General features: G+C 51.1%; 1 protein-coding gene across 1 annotated transcript; it reads left to right on the plus strand.

Moving 5' to 3' along the window:
• Positions 1–2,479: 2,479 nt before the first annotated feature.
• Positions 2,480–6,401, plus strand: MB (myoglobin). Its single transcript, XM_010147182.1, has 3 exons — positions 2,480–2,633; positions 5,075–5,297; positions 5,993–6,401. Exons 1-3 carry the CDS (start codon positions 2,539–2,541, stop codon positions 6,137–6,139), a joined length of 465 nt encoding a protein of 154 aa, XP_010145484.1. The 5' UTR covers positions 2,480–2,538; the 3' UTR covers positions 6,140–6,401.
• The last annotated feature ends 6,572 nt before the right edge of the window (positions 6,402–12,973 follow it).

The raw sequence follows: 12,973 nt of genomic DNA on the forward strand, positions 1-12,973 counted from the left end.
CGCTCCTCGCGGCGTTGTCGCCCTTGGCCACTAGATGGTAGCAGGCCCTGGGCGACGGGGCCGGGCTGCTCGCGGTCCACCCGGGGGGGGCTTTGCCGCAGCACCCGCACCCCGAAACGCGGCCAAAGATACCAACGGTGCATCTTCTGCTCCTTCCGTGGGGCTGGGGCCGAGTGGCCACGCGTGTCCCGTCCGAAATGGGTTATTCAGCCCCCCAGCGCGTTTCGGCTGGGGCGGCCGATACGTGGGCTCAGTGTCGTTTGTTTATGGAGATGGTGAAGCATGGGATGGATTTTGCCCCGAGGGGGGAGAGAGAGGCCGGTGGATTCTAAAACGTTACATCCTTTTCGCAGCTGCAGGGTTGCGGCACAGTCCGGTGCACGATAAAGCTTTTAGTGTTTCTGCAGACTATTTATTTAAGCTCTAGGGAGAAGAGCTTGTGATTTAATTTCATTACTGCTTCACTTGTAAGAAAAGCAATATGGAATTCCATACTCTTATTAAGCTGCCTGTCCATTTGACATTAATGTCCATACCGAGACTTACTGCCTTCAAGGCCCGGGGGAAAGCTGCACAGAGCGGACCAGCTTCCAATGAAGTTATTATGGCAACCGGGTAGTTTGCCATAATAGCTTGGGGAATACAACAGAGCTCGGTGCATAAGCCGCAGCTTCTGTGTACCGGGAGCACATTTCTGTCGCGTCTGAAATGCGTGTAAAACGGTAAGGTCAGTATTCAGGATCCTGCCCAAGGCCGAGCCTGGGATGGTACAGATGCTTGTTTGCTGCTGTAAGTCCTGGGGGAGCCAGGCTGCAGGTATGTGATCTCTCCCGTCTCAGTCCTACGCTGTGGAGAACAACGGGAGGAGGAATGAGCTGGAGGGGTCCTTAAGTGCTCTTCCATCAGTTTAGCTTTGTGTGGGTGACTGGTAGGGCCCCAGTGTTTGTGAAGGTAAATCAGGATGAAATCTTGGCCTTGAAGTGTTTAGGACAAGGATTTTTGGATGTGAAGCAAACTGGAGCACACAGGAGAGCAGAGAATAGCAGGATCACAGGTTGGCTTGGCTGATAGTGGCCTGTACATGTAACAGATGAAATTCCCTTCCCTCTAGGCTTGGGCACCTCTGCTTGGCTTCTGTCACCCTTCCCACCCAAGCTATTCCCTTTAAACCCGTGTGTTGCTGGGAGCTGTGAGGCTCTGTGCCAAGGTCCTCGTCGGTGCGTGCTAACCCCTGTGGACACTCCTTGCAACCGGAGCAGGGAGACCGTTCCCACATTGCAGAGGGGTGCAGAGGCAACAATGCACCTCAGGTCCCGCAGCACTGTGGCAAGGACTGCGGGGTTGCAGGCGGTTCTCCTGAACCGCAGGGCAGGTGTCTTCAGCCCTCGGTTGACATTTCTCACCTGCCAAGGCCTGTGGTGTGTGCTCCTTTGGAAATGTCCGAGGCAAGTGCCTGTCCCTGGACAGCAGCGCTAGCTGGGCTTTGTTATCAGGCTGTGGTGTGGCTGCAGTCACCCCTGGAAGGGATTAATCGCCCTATTGGTGTGCCAGACCATTATCAGTTCTGGCCGAGGCTGGAGGAGAAAGACTGGGAGGTGTCCCGAAGCACACCCGCATTGTTTGTCAGCCTGGTGACTTTTCCTCCTGACACTGATATTCGGCTTGACAGAAGTAGCCAGACACCTTAACCCCTGGCTGTGTGCGTGTGGAGTGAAGGCCTGCTGCACCCTTGTGTCTCTGACCAGCTGCGAATTACCCTGCCGGCTCAGCTGTATGTCTTCTGTTGGCTCCGATATCCAGGCGCAGCCAGCAGCTAATCCTTAGCATTCCCTAGGGAGGTAGGCAGAAGGACCCTGGTGGGCAGGTGTGGGGTAACTGGCTCCTGTATAGCTTTTATCCCCTTCCTCCCTCCTGCGGGAGGCTGGGGAGATGCCCGGGACACTTTGGACATGGTTAGCTCTTAAGAACATGTCTCTTCTGACACTATGCTCTTCTCTATTAGTAAATGGTGTGCATTACCCCAGGAGAAAAGAAGAGTGAGCTCAGCACAGAAAAGGAAAGGCCTTTGGAGCGACGGAGCCGATGCTACCAGCCTGCCCCTTCTCCTGCCTGCCCTTGGCAGACCAGGGTTGAGAGAAGTGGGATGGCCTTGCAGATGACAGTGCTCTTCAGGAATCTCCTGCCATACAGCTTGATACTGTCTCTGGGTCCTTGGGAACCCAGGACAGGCTCCTGGCACCGTGTTTCGGCAGTGCCCTTTCTGTTTAGAGTGGGACGTGTGCCAGTCCAATACGAAAAGCAGAAATGATGCCATCAGTGGCGCCCACAATAGCACCTGACCCAAAATAGCTTCTGAGAAAAAAATAGGGAGGCTGATTAGGTTAGACAAGCCTGAAAGAGAGAAAGACATCCAACTGACGATTAACAGGTGTAGGTCTGTCGGCAGGGGCTATAAATCCCACGGGTGAGCTCTCCAACCACCCTTTGGGGAAAGGCAAACGTCCACGGGGAGCACTCAGGATCTGCCTTCGGTGAACCATGGGGCTCAGCGATCAGGAATGGCAGCAGGTCCTCACCATCTGGGGAAAGGTGGAGTCTGACCTCCCTGGCCATGGGCACGCGGTTTTAATGAGGTAGGCAAGAAGCTTCCATCCTAAGAGTAAAACTGAGAGCTTTTGATGAGAGGCCAAGGAAGGTATTTAGTGTGGGGGCTCGTGTTTGGCAGAGTTTATTTCAACAGGCTGCTTTCTCTGCTGTAGGGTGGTGGTTTTTCCATTGCTATGGTTTCTGGGTTAAAAATTACTCCCTGTGCAAAGCAGCTGTGCTTCTGTCTCTCCGTCTGCCTAGTGGGTGCAGGAGCAGGCCAGGGCTGCTCTCAAAAGATGGTGGGACTTTGTCACTCCCTTTGTCTCTGCCGGCAAAGCTCTGGTTTGGATCCTCACTACCCAAGCCCCGTGGTGAGAAAGGCTGGAGGCAGTTGTGTGTCTTCAGCCTTCAGCTGCTTGGCAGCAAGGATGTGAAACAAGACACATCCTTCCTTCTGCTTCCCTCCTGCAAGCTTCTGGTGTCACAGTGGGAGTCCCCACAAGGTCTCCATCTGAGAGGACTCCTGCACCCATGTTGTCCTTGTGGTCCTGGTTCCCTGAGAAGGGATGTGCTTGGAAGGGTACGGATGCTGAGGAGAGTGGTGGGGATATGGCACCCTCTTGGGGATTTCCTAGCCGAAGCACAGCTGAAGGAAGGAGCCCACACCACCAGGCAAACCCACTGGAAAGCTTGAAAGCTTTTTTAAAGATAAACCAGTGCAGGGGGCTGGTTTATTTGCCTTTATCATGGCCCCGTTCAGCTGCCATTTGAAGGAGGGAGGTGGGGGTAGCCAGGTGGCACTGCGATGGCTCTCCCCTCATGCAGTCCAGAACAGCGCCACAACCACAAACAGTAGTTTCCAATTCCAAAAGGTAATACCATTTTTCTTACAGGTATCGCAGGGCAGAGCATGGCATTAAATAAGTAGATAACACCCCCCTCCCCTGTGACTCTGTACTTTCAAGGGGTTCCGAGGGAGGAGAGAGGCAAGGGAAGCCCAGCAGCTTGTACTTTAAAAACGTGTCTGTGTGTGCATTGTTAAAGACTTCTTAGATAGATGTCACATCCTGGGATTATGTTTAGAAAATACTGATTCAACTGGATGTTTTCCAAAGGAAACAAAAAAAAGTACTCCTCAGAAGCATTTTCAATTCTTGGGAGTATATCATCTTTGGCAGACATGATTCAGCCGGAGCCAGGAACGATGGAGGCAGGTTGTCAGAAATAACTCTATCCCATTTCAAGGTGCAAGGGTTTTTCACCCCTCTGGGTGGGACACAACCTGTGTCATGGCAAGATACAGGAAAAAAGGAAAGGCTGATGGCAGTGTGCTCAGCACCTGGTGGAGTACAGAAATCCTTCAGACACCTTTGAAACACCAGCAAAGACTGGTCGCTCACCTACAGAATCTTTTTGCCACAGAACAGCTTGTGCTTGAGGTATTTGATAGCGTAGTTTAACCTATGCTTACATCATACAGTGGAGAGTCTGGCCCTCGTGGCAACATACTTAGGAGGAATGTCCAGTTCCAAATGGGATGCAAGTCCCAGTAGTCCCCACACCTGCACCCTCCCCAGGGCAGAGCAAGTGTGCAGTCTCTGAACCGTGAGAGGGAGGCTGGTTTCATGGCTGAGGTCCTGCGCTGGAGCTCCAGACTTGGGTGAGCAGCTTTACGGATGTGAGCTGGTGGGCCCTGGCTGTAAAGACAGACAGGGCTTTTGCTAGTGTCTCAGCTAGGTAGGTTATGCCCATCAGAGGGTATAATACCTGAAAATAGGCTTGTGCAAGGGAGCTGATGTCTCTCAACACCCAATTATTAGACTGATCCTAATCATTGGGACAGGCAGCACCCCCTTTTCACCCCAACTGTAGCACTGTGGTAGGGAAAAGAGTGCAATTTCCTACTAGTTTGGTTGCCAGTGGTGTCTGCATCCTGCCTCCTAGGAAACACAACAGGGAGAGGAGGCAGAGGGGACAACACTAGCCTGGCTTTTATCCACCCTTCTACCTTCTTGATTTCATTTCCATTTCGGGATCGGGGTGCCTGTGGATAGCACTGAATGCCATGGCACCAGCACACCTGAAGACCCTGCGCTCTTGCCACCCACTTGCTCCCAAGGGCTGTTGGAAGCACTGCAGCTCCTGATGGAGGAACCACAGTGCTGGCAACTGGGTGAGCTGGGGAGCAACCTACCAGGGGAAGGATGAGAAACACTTAAACCAGATTTAGAGTAGGGTCGGATGCTCCCCTGGCTTACACACATGCTACAAGGTGTGATTATGAATGGTGGTGATTCGGAAAAGATCTGAAGTGTCAGTTCTCAGGTTAAAGTAGCCTATACTAGCAGGGACTAAATAAGAGATTTCTCTGTGTTATCACACCTTTGCCTGTCCAAATAGTCTGCAACACCTGGAGCAGCTGGACCTCAGCTCTGGTCAGGATGACAGCTCTCTCCAGTCTCACAAGTCCCTCTACTTTTGTTTGCAGGCTCTTTCAGGATCACCCTGAGACCCTGGATCGCTTTGAAAAGTTCAAAGGCCTGAAGACCCCGGATCAGATGAAGGGATCTGAAGATCTGAAGAAACATGGTGTTACCGTCCTTACCCAGCTGGGCAAAATCCTGAAGCAGAAGGGTAATCATGAGTCAGAGCTGAAGCCCCTGGCTCAAACCCATGCCACCAAGCACAAAATCCCTGTCAAATATCTGGAGGTATGGAAGAGGATGGGGAGTCTGGGTGTCTGATGCATAGTGAATGTGTGCAAGACAGCTATTGAGAGTTGCGCTTGTATTTACTGACAGCTAGTTGGGCTTCAGTGAGCTCCCCCTCAAATCCGAGGTCTTTGTGTACAGGCAGGAGGAAGCACAGAAAGGGCTCATGGTATGTGAATGGTATGTGAACCTCCAAGTTTAGATTTCCCATTCCAAACACCACAGGCAGCCTGAGCAACCCTTGACAATAATAAAACAGCCCATGCTGCCTCTGCGTGCCTGGGAAACACATTACATAAGAACTGTCAGTGGCTGGACACGAGGGACGAACAATTTTAGAGTAAGCCCTGGACTATCCATTGGAGACCAAGGCCCACAAAACTAAATATCGTACAAACACAGGGCACGAATTTTCAGCCTTAATGGATGAGGCAGACAAAGAGTGGGAAGAGCCATGGTCTACTCAAGGTCATGAAGCAAATCAGCGTCAGAGCTAGGAATAGAGCCCAGTTCTTCTGCCCAGCCCAGGCTCCTTGCCTGCTAGACCTCACTGTCTCTCCAGAGACTGCGGGAAGGGCTACCGAATTAGCTCAGAGATATTTCCAGGCTCTGCAACCTATTTCTTAGTCTGCCTTTTCTGAAAATAAACTTCGAGTGTCCCTTCAGTTTTTCTCTCTCTCTTTCCTTCCTCACAGTTCATTTCTGAAGTCATTATCAAGGTCATTGCCGAAAAACACTCTGCAGACTTCGGGGCCGATTCCCAGGCTGCCATGAAGAAGGCCCTGGAGCTGTTCAGAAATGATATGGCCAGCAAGTACAAGGAGTTCGGTTTCCAGGGTTAGCACATATGCAGAGAGGGACACCACAATAGAGGCCTGGTCATGCATCTCAGAGTAGCTTCCCCAGCACTGTTTTGGACATCTCACAATTGGCCATCCAAGATGTGTGGGAAAGCTTTGATGAGAGGCCAAGAGTCACTCCAGGCAGCGTAGAGGCACTCAGTGATATCTGTGATAAACTGTTGTTTCCTGGCTTCATATAAACAAGACAAATAATCTGCTTTCTTAGGAAAAATAATGTAAGGGGTTATCTGTGAGCTTCTGCCTATCCTATCCCCTTTTTCTTTCTCCCTCCCCAAAACCCAGTCTCACCTGAGAGGCAAATGGCATGGCCAGAGATGAAAGGATGTGGAGGAATGAGGGTAGCGTTGAGGGGTGCACTGAATGAGAGAGTGAAGGGATGGCTCACTATGAAAGGGACGTCAGGATGGGAAGCAGAGGCGCGGTGTCCCATTCCTCCCACCGGTGAGACTGTTGGCAGGTTACTGTGGACAGCTTCCAGTGCAGTACAACCTTGCTCTGTCAGAGTGAACACAGTCTCCGCGGTCTGCCAGCCTGGAAACTTGCAGTAGTTGCTAAATTCACGTTAGCAGAACTATAAAGAGCAGTACTCCCTGCAATCTGTAGGTTTCTGGCAGCCGCTGCTACGCTTCTGAAGTTCTGTTGCACTGGGAGGTGAAGTACATGTTTCTCGGAAAATAAAAATACCTGCACCCGTGTCGTGTGTTTGCTCCTGGCTTTACAGGCGTTCCCGTGGGGGAGATGGAGAAAGCGAAAGGTGTTTTGCATACGTATCTGGCTGTGCCGCACCCTGCAGTGCCAGTCCGTGACTCGAGCGGCACGTGGCATCTGTCTGAGCCGGGGCACTCGGGACACTCAGATGTCACCATGGGGCCATGTCGTGGTCGTGGGCTTCACAACCCAAACCAGCAGCGGCGCCTCGGAGTGGAGAGCAGCACGGCCACTGCTCTGCTGCGGTAAGGGGGTGAGGGAAGGCCCCTTGCTGATTTACAGGGAGGTTGCTCCCTCCAGGCGATGGGAAGCAGGGCTCCTTAGCCTAGGAGGGGGGTTGTGATGGCAGCGTACGCTCTGGAGACCCAAGCCTTGGCCTCTGCGCCGGTTTTCGTTTTTGCTGAGGTGCCCCTGCAGTGCACGCTGCGCTGTGTTGACAGGTATGTACCCATGTCCTGTGGGGCAGCTTAAGGGACAGATGCAGCGGCAAGGTGCCCACCTCTGCCCTCTCCCCATCCTGGTACCACCGTGAGATACAGATGACCTGATTTTACAGAGGTGGGGGAGAGGCTGAGTGCCACATTGTGCCCAAGGGTTAGTCAGAAACGGTTGGAGCCTGAGAAGGGTTTTTGAATGCAAAGTCTTCACCTGACACCCAGGTTCATGGCAGACTAGCTGACTCCTTGAGAGTTGTGCAGTTTCTCTGACTGGGCCCAGCCGCAGGGGCAGTTATACCCTGCAGTGAGCACTCTGTCCCTCCTCTTCCTCCTTCCCCGCCATCCCACTCAGGGGCTCAGCGGTGGGGTACTGCAGTCTGCTCTGGCAGGCACACTCAAGCTGTCTCCATGCAGAAAGCAAGGGGGATGAGCAGCCTGCTCTCTTTCTGTATGTTTGCACAGGATGGAGAGCGTTCATGGCAGGGTCACATCTTGGCACAGCAGAGGAACGCTACAGAAGCAAGTAGCTGGGTCCTGGCGAGGGGGAATGCATGGAGTCAACACAGATGCTCTTTTCTGGTATGGAGAAAGTAACGTGCCTTACCTTGCAGAGTCACTGTGAGGGCAAGCATGAGAAAGGAAAACGAGGTGCTCAGTATTAGGAGCTACTAGCAAGGTCTGGTTCAAAGCACTCCCTGCTGCACCATAGCAGTGGAGACAAAGGAACAGCCACCAGCTCCCTTAAAAATCAATCCTGAACCAGCGTGGTCTGCTGTGTCTTCGGTCAGGGCAAAGGCCATAAAATTGCAGTCTCTGAAAGGAGACGGGATGAATTCCTTCCCAGAACAGAGCATCTCTGGTTTCTTGCTCTTTACAAATCCTCACTTTACCTCTGGGAGCTTGCTTGCTTGGGGTTTCAACCTTTCAGAGAGGGTCACAAAAGCAGATGCTGTCACCTAGATGAAGTTACAGCCAGGTGGTCCTTGGCTTCATCAGACTCCAGTCTAGTCTGGCTTTGCAGGGAGGGCAACCTATTTAATTAAGGTTTAGGATTGCCTGTCCAACACAATAAGATTTCCTGCCAGCGACAACAGGCTCTGCTTTGGGATTAAAAGCTCTGCTGTGGCAGCTGCCTCTGTCAGTCTGAGCAGAACTGGAGTCATCTCTAGGTATTTTTATGTAGGGCAATGTGGTGGAGGAGGGAGGGTTTGCAAACGTGCTACTGGATATTAGGTACCTGGAATAAACATTGGTCCATTGGGAGCACTGACCCTTCACTCTGCCTGCCTTGTCCCCCTGTGTCAGTGCACTAGGGACCACGCTTAAACCTCTGCTGGCCAGATGTGGGGCTTGATGTTGGTTTTCTGGTTGTGTCTATGGCCCGGTGAAGATGTGCAAGCTGAGGTGAACCAGCAAGTTCAGGTACCGGTGGCAGTGTATCCCTCTGCAGCAGGCTCAGTGGGTTGGGATGCTGGTGGTGAAATCCACGCCTGCACCTCTGCTACTTGAGGTACTGAGCAACCCCTCAGCTGCAGCGCTGACATAGTGTAGTGATAGATAGAATTCCCACACCGTGAGTCTGCAAAGCTCTTGGAACTGCCCCTGCTTTAGGGACAGGGGATGCTTCCTAGGGAAAAGGGTACTGTGAGGAAAAGATTTTTTCAGTTCCGTGCTGTACGGATCCAGCATCTGTGTTGGAGTCACCCTTCCTACTGTGCACATGTAGCTTTTCCGGTTCGTGTATGGGACAAAGTCCCTTAGTGGATGTAGATAAACTGTACTGGCGGAAGCCCAGAAATTTCCCTGCCTCCTTTCCAGGAATAGCTTTATGTAAGGAAGATGGGTCCCAGGGGTTTGTGCCCACCACCCTCCCCGTTAGCACCATTTGGTGTCAAAAACGTGTTCCTGGTCACATGATGGGATGTGGATTGTGTGGCTGCCAGCCTCCTTGCTCCAGCACGTACACACGGACTGCAGGCAGGTCAGGCTTATGGCTCCCCTGTGCTTTCCATGCACTCCTGCAATTTCCTTGGTGCTAACAGTGCTGTTTCTGGCAGCAAATGAGTTATGCACCTGCATCCACCCTTAGGTTGAAAAACATCCTTGCTGCTTTGCACTTGACATATTATTCTTCTCTCACTGCCACGGTTTCCATCGCAGGGCAGAGCTCCCTGTGGCACCCAGCCAGTGACCTGTCTGCGTTCTCTCGGGCTTCGGTGTCAGATGCCAGCAACTCCTCAGGATCTCAGATGCAGGGAGCAGGACCTCGCTTCCCAGGCGCTGTGCAAATGAGCCGGTCGGCCCCAGCCAGGGTGCAGCAACGCCACAGGCTGCCTGTCCCCCTTGTCTTTACTTCTGCCTGCTGATCCTGCCTGGCTCTGATACACCTGCCAATGTCAAGCGGCATCAAGGAGCAAGTGCTGGGGACCATACTGTTAATCCTGTGATCTGTCTCTCAGTCACCTCAGTGGGAGAAAGGGATGGGTCTCCAGTGACTAATTACGTTAAATATTTAGCACATTAGCATGAAGCTCGTGGCATTCTTCATGTTTGCATCTCCCCGCAGGGCTGATGTGAAGAAAGGGCAGGGAAGTTTCCAGTCCACATCACAGTCACTGAACAGTCACGTCTGGTTTCTGGGTACTGAGGCACAGACGGTGCCTAAAGGATGTAATGTCTATATGACACTGTAATTTAATAAGGAGACTCAAATGCTCACAGACACCACATGCTTTCAGATGAGAATTATTTTTGTCACAATACCTCTGTTTTCTACCACTTAGCTAAAGCCTGTCCTGTATGTTATGTCACTGAGAAGGTGAAACCTGTGGTGGAGTCAGGTGTTTCTTTGATGCAGACTTGCTGGTCCATAACATTTTTTTTCCAGAAGGTGCATATCATCAGAGCATGTCCTCGTCCTTGCCAGACTCATCCCTCTCAGATTTGCTCAAAGCTGCATCCCTTCTTGTTCAGGCTCTGCAGGGCTTAACAATCAGAGTCTGTTCTGCTCCTCAGACTGTGAGCACACACGCTGATGGACATCTATACACAAGCACCCGGTTCACGACACATCATTAGCAAAGTCCCTCTGTCCATATCCTTTAGATTCCAACATGCTTGTGTGCTGGTTCTTCACCTGAGAGAATGATAGATGTTAGTTCTCACATTGCTTAAATGAAGTAAGGCTGTGAAACCAAGTTTTTCTAGGATCTAACCAAGTGAGAAGACAGATTGTGCAATGACATGGCAGCTGAGAGTATTGGTAAGTAAGGGGCCTTTAAATTTCATGAAGGTGTGCTGGCAGAGTCAAGACAACCACCTGAAACTACAGTAAGTGAGAAGAGAAATCCCAGTCAGCCTCTCTTATCCAACAGGTCAATAAATGAGCACTTATGAACACGAAAGGGTCACAACAATGCAGCCTCCTTGACCAGCACATAAATTCCTCCCTCTCTGTGATTGTAGGCACAACAAGCCCATCTCCCAGTCCTGTGACTTCTATAAAATCCTCATCCAAATGTCAGTAAAGGTGACCTTGTGGCTTTTTAAAGCAGTACTTAATAGTCACTTGGCTGCACTGTCCCAAAGCCCTTTCCCAGTTTGGCTTTCATCCCCTGTAAATACACAAACAGAACAGGCTGCCTCTGCCTTACCCTGCAGCCCTGTAGAGACCGCCGGTGGTAAGCTGTCAGACAGTCTGGGGGTCCTTGGGTATGGCGAGCCCTGGCACAGGGCTGGTAGCTGGGTGAAGAAGGCAGTGTGTATTTGGGATGGGGAGGGTATTGGAGTCTCCATCCCTCCCACCATGTCCCAAGAAAAGGGTCTGGGACATGCTGAGAGAAACAGCAGTTCAGTGGCTCTGAGCTGACCAGCTGGTCACCTGGTTATGCTCATGCAAATGGTGTGAGGTCAGTGGGGACAGCCTGGACATGAGGCTATTCCACTTCATTTAAGGCACTGGCCTAAGCACATGTCATGGGCTGAGGGTCTGGATTGCTGGACTTGATCAGAGCTGGTGAGAGGAGGCTGTTTCTGATATCGCTACCCTGCAATCCAGCAGTAGACATGACCCCAAAACAGTTCTCTAGTTAACCACCTCAGGTATTAAAAAGGAGTACAACACCACTAGGAATGTGAATTTCCCCGGGTTGTAGGGCTGAGAAGGCGGCTGTAGCTATGCTGTTGTTGGTACCCAGAAGGCTACTTTAAAGCTAATACTGCCACGTGTATTTTAGCTGCAGCTTTATGTCTGGAGTAGAGCTTAAAGAAAATTATGCTCGCTTCCCATTTTCCCTCTCCAAGGAAAGCTCACTATGAATGCAGCTGCTGGGTGCCTGGTCTTATTTTAGATCGTCCTTAAAGCAAGTTCAAATGTTCCAGTGACAGAATAGCTTTGAGTGGAAGACCACCTGGATTATTAGCACTTAATTCTCTGTGTCTCTGTGGCTCTCCTGTTCCACAAGTAATGGTGCTTTTATCCAATGAAGTTTTCCTATCTTCTGTCCTCCCTCAATATATCTGTTTCCTTCTTCAAGAGAAGCTGTGGATGCCCCATCCCTGGAAGTGTTCAAGGCCAGGCTGGATGAAGCTTTGAGCAACCTGGTCTAGTGGAAGGTGTCCCTGCCCATGGCAGGGGGGTTGGAACTGGATGGTCTTTAAGGTGCCTTCCAACCCAAACCGTTCTGTGATTCCATGATTCTAAATTCCAGCATGCAAGTTCTTACCAAAAGGGTGGAAAATTCCTGGAGCTGATACCTTCACTAAGATTGGGATTGCTCTGCCCAGGGCTCACATGACAGCAGGCTGGTGCTCTTGGGCAGCTTTTGGGTTATCTGGAGAGTTCGCTGATAAGGTGTCAAAGTGGGTCTGTATTTTTTCATTCGCCTCTTGGCTGGGTGAATAGTCTGGTGCCCTTTGAGGGATGTACTATGTCATGGAATAACTATGAGCTGGTTGGGGAGAAAGGAGAAAAAAAAATAAGTGAGCGTTGCCTAAACCAGCCCTATTGTGTCCCTGCAGTCTGTGGGAGAGCCGGCACTAAGCGAAGGGTTTGTACCAGTCGTGCTCAGACAAGCTGCACAGAGAGGGAGGGAAAGCAGGCAGGGCATGCCATGTGTCATGCTTGCAGTTACCCCCCCTCTGAGGGCAGATGGATCTGTGGGGTCGGTAAGGAAGAATGAAAAATGAAATGGAGGTGTGAAATGGAGGCACAACCGCCTCCCCCAACAAAGGCTGTTTACCGCTATCAGCACCTTCCGAAGAGCAATGGCATCATCCTGACAATCACTCTGCTGTAACTCGGTGGAGGGGGTTCCCTAACACAAGCTGGTAATCTGTGTGCTTTTGTATGGGAAGAAAGATGAACTTGGAGTTTTCTCACGGTGCTAGACTACGGATGTGACAATTTCACAAAGCTGGCCCATAAATCATGAGAAAGAAACTTCTCGTGCATTTCGGTTTTGCCGTGATAATATCACGTATTGCTAACCCAGCTAATCCCCCAGCTAGTTTCAGCACGTCGCGTTTAAGCTGCTGTCCCTTTGTCTTTTGCCATGTTCCCTCTACAGCTGAAATGATCCCTCAGTGCATAAAGTCATCAATTTTTTTCTTTCCAGTCAAAATTCTCTGTCCCAAAATGGAGCTCTTTGTAACAGTCACAAATTGCTAG

This window comes from Eurypyga helias, unplaced genomic scaffold (assembly GCF_000690775.1).
Source record: "Eurypyga helias isolate BGI_N326 unplaced genomic scaffold, ASM69077v1 scaffold13512, whole genome shotgun sequence".
NCBI lineage: Eukaryota > Metazoa > Chordata > Aves > Eurypygiformes > Eurypygidae > Eurypyga > Eurypyga helias.

Excerpts from the sequence above, each read along its gene's own strand:
- MB (XM_010147182.1), top strand. The coding sequence starts at position 2,539 with ATGGGGCTCAGCGATCAGGAATGGCAGCAGGTCCTCACCATCTGGGGA. Across the intron at positions 2,634-5,074 it reads GGGCACGCGGTTTTAATGAG|GCTCTTTCAGGATCACCCTG; the intron begins GTAGGCAAGAAG and ends TTTTGTTTGCAG. Across the intron at positions 5,298-5,992 it reads TCCCTGTCAAATATCTGGAG|TTCATTTCTGAAGTCATTAT; the intron begins GTATGGAAGAGG and ends CCTTCCTCACAG.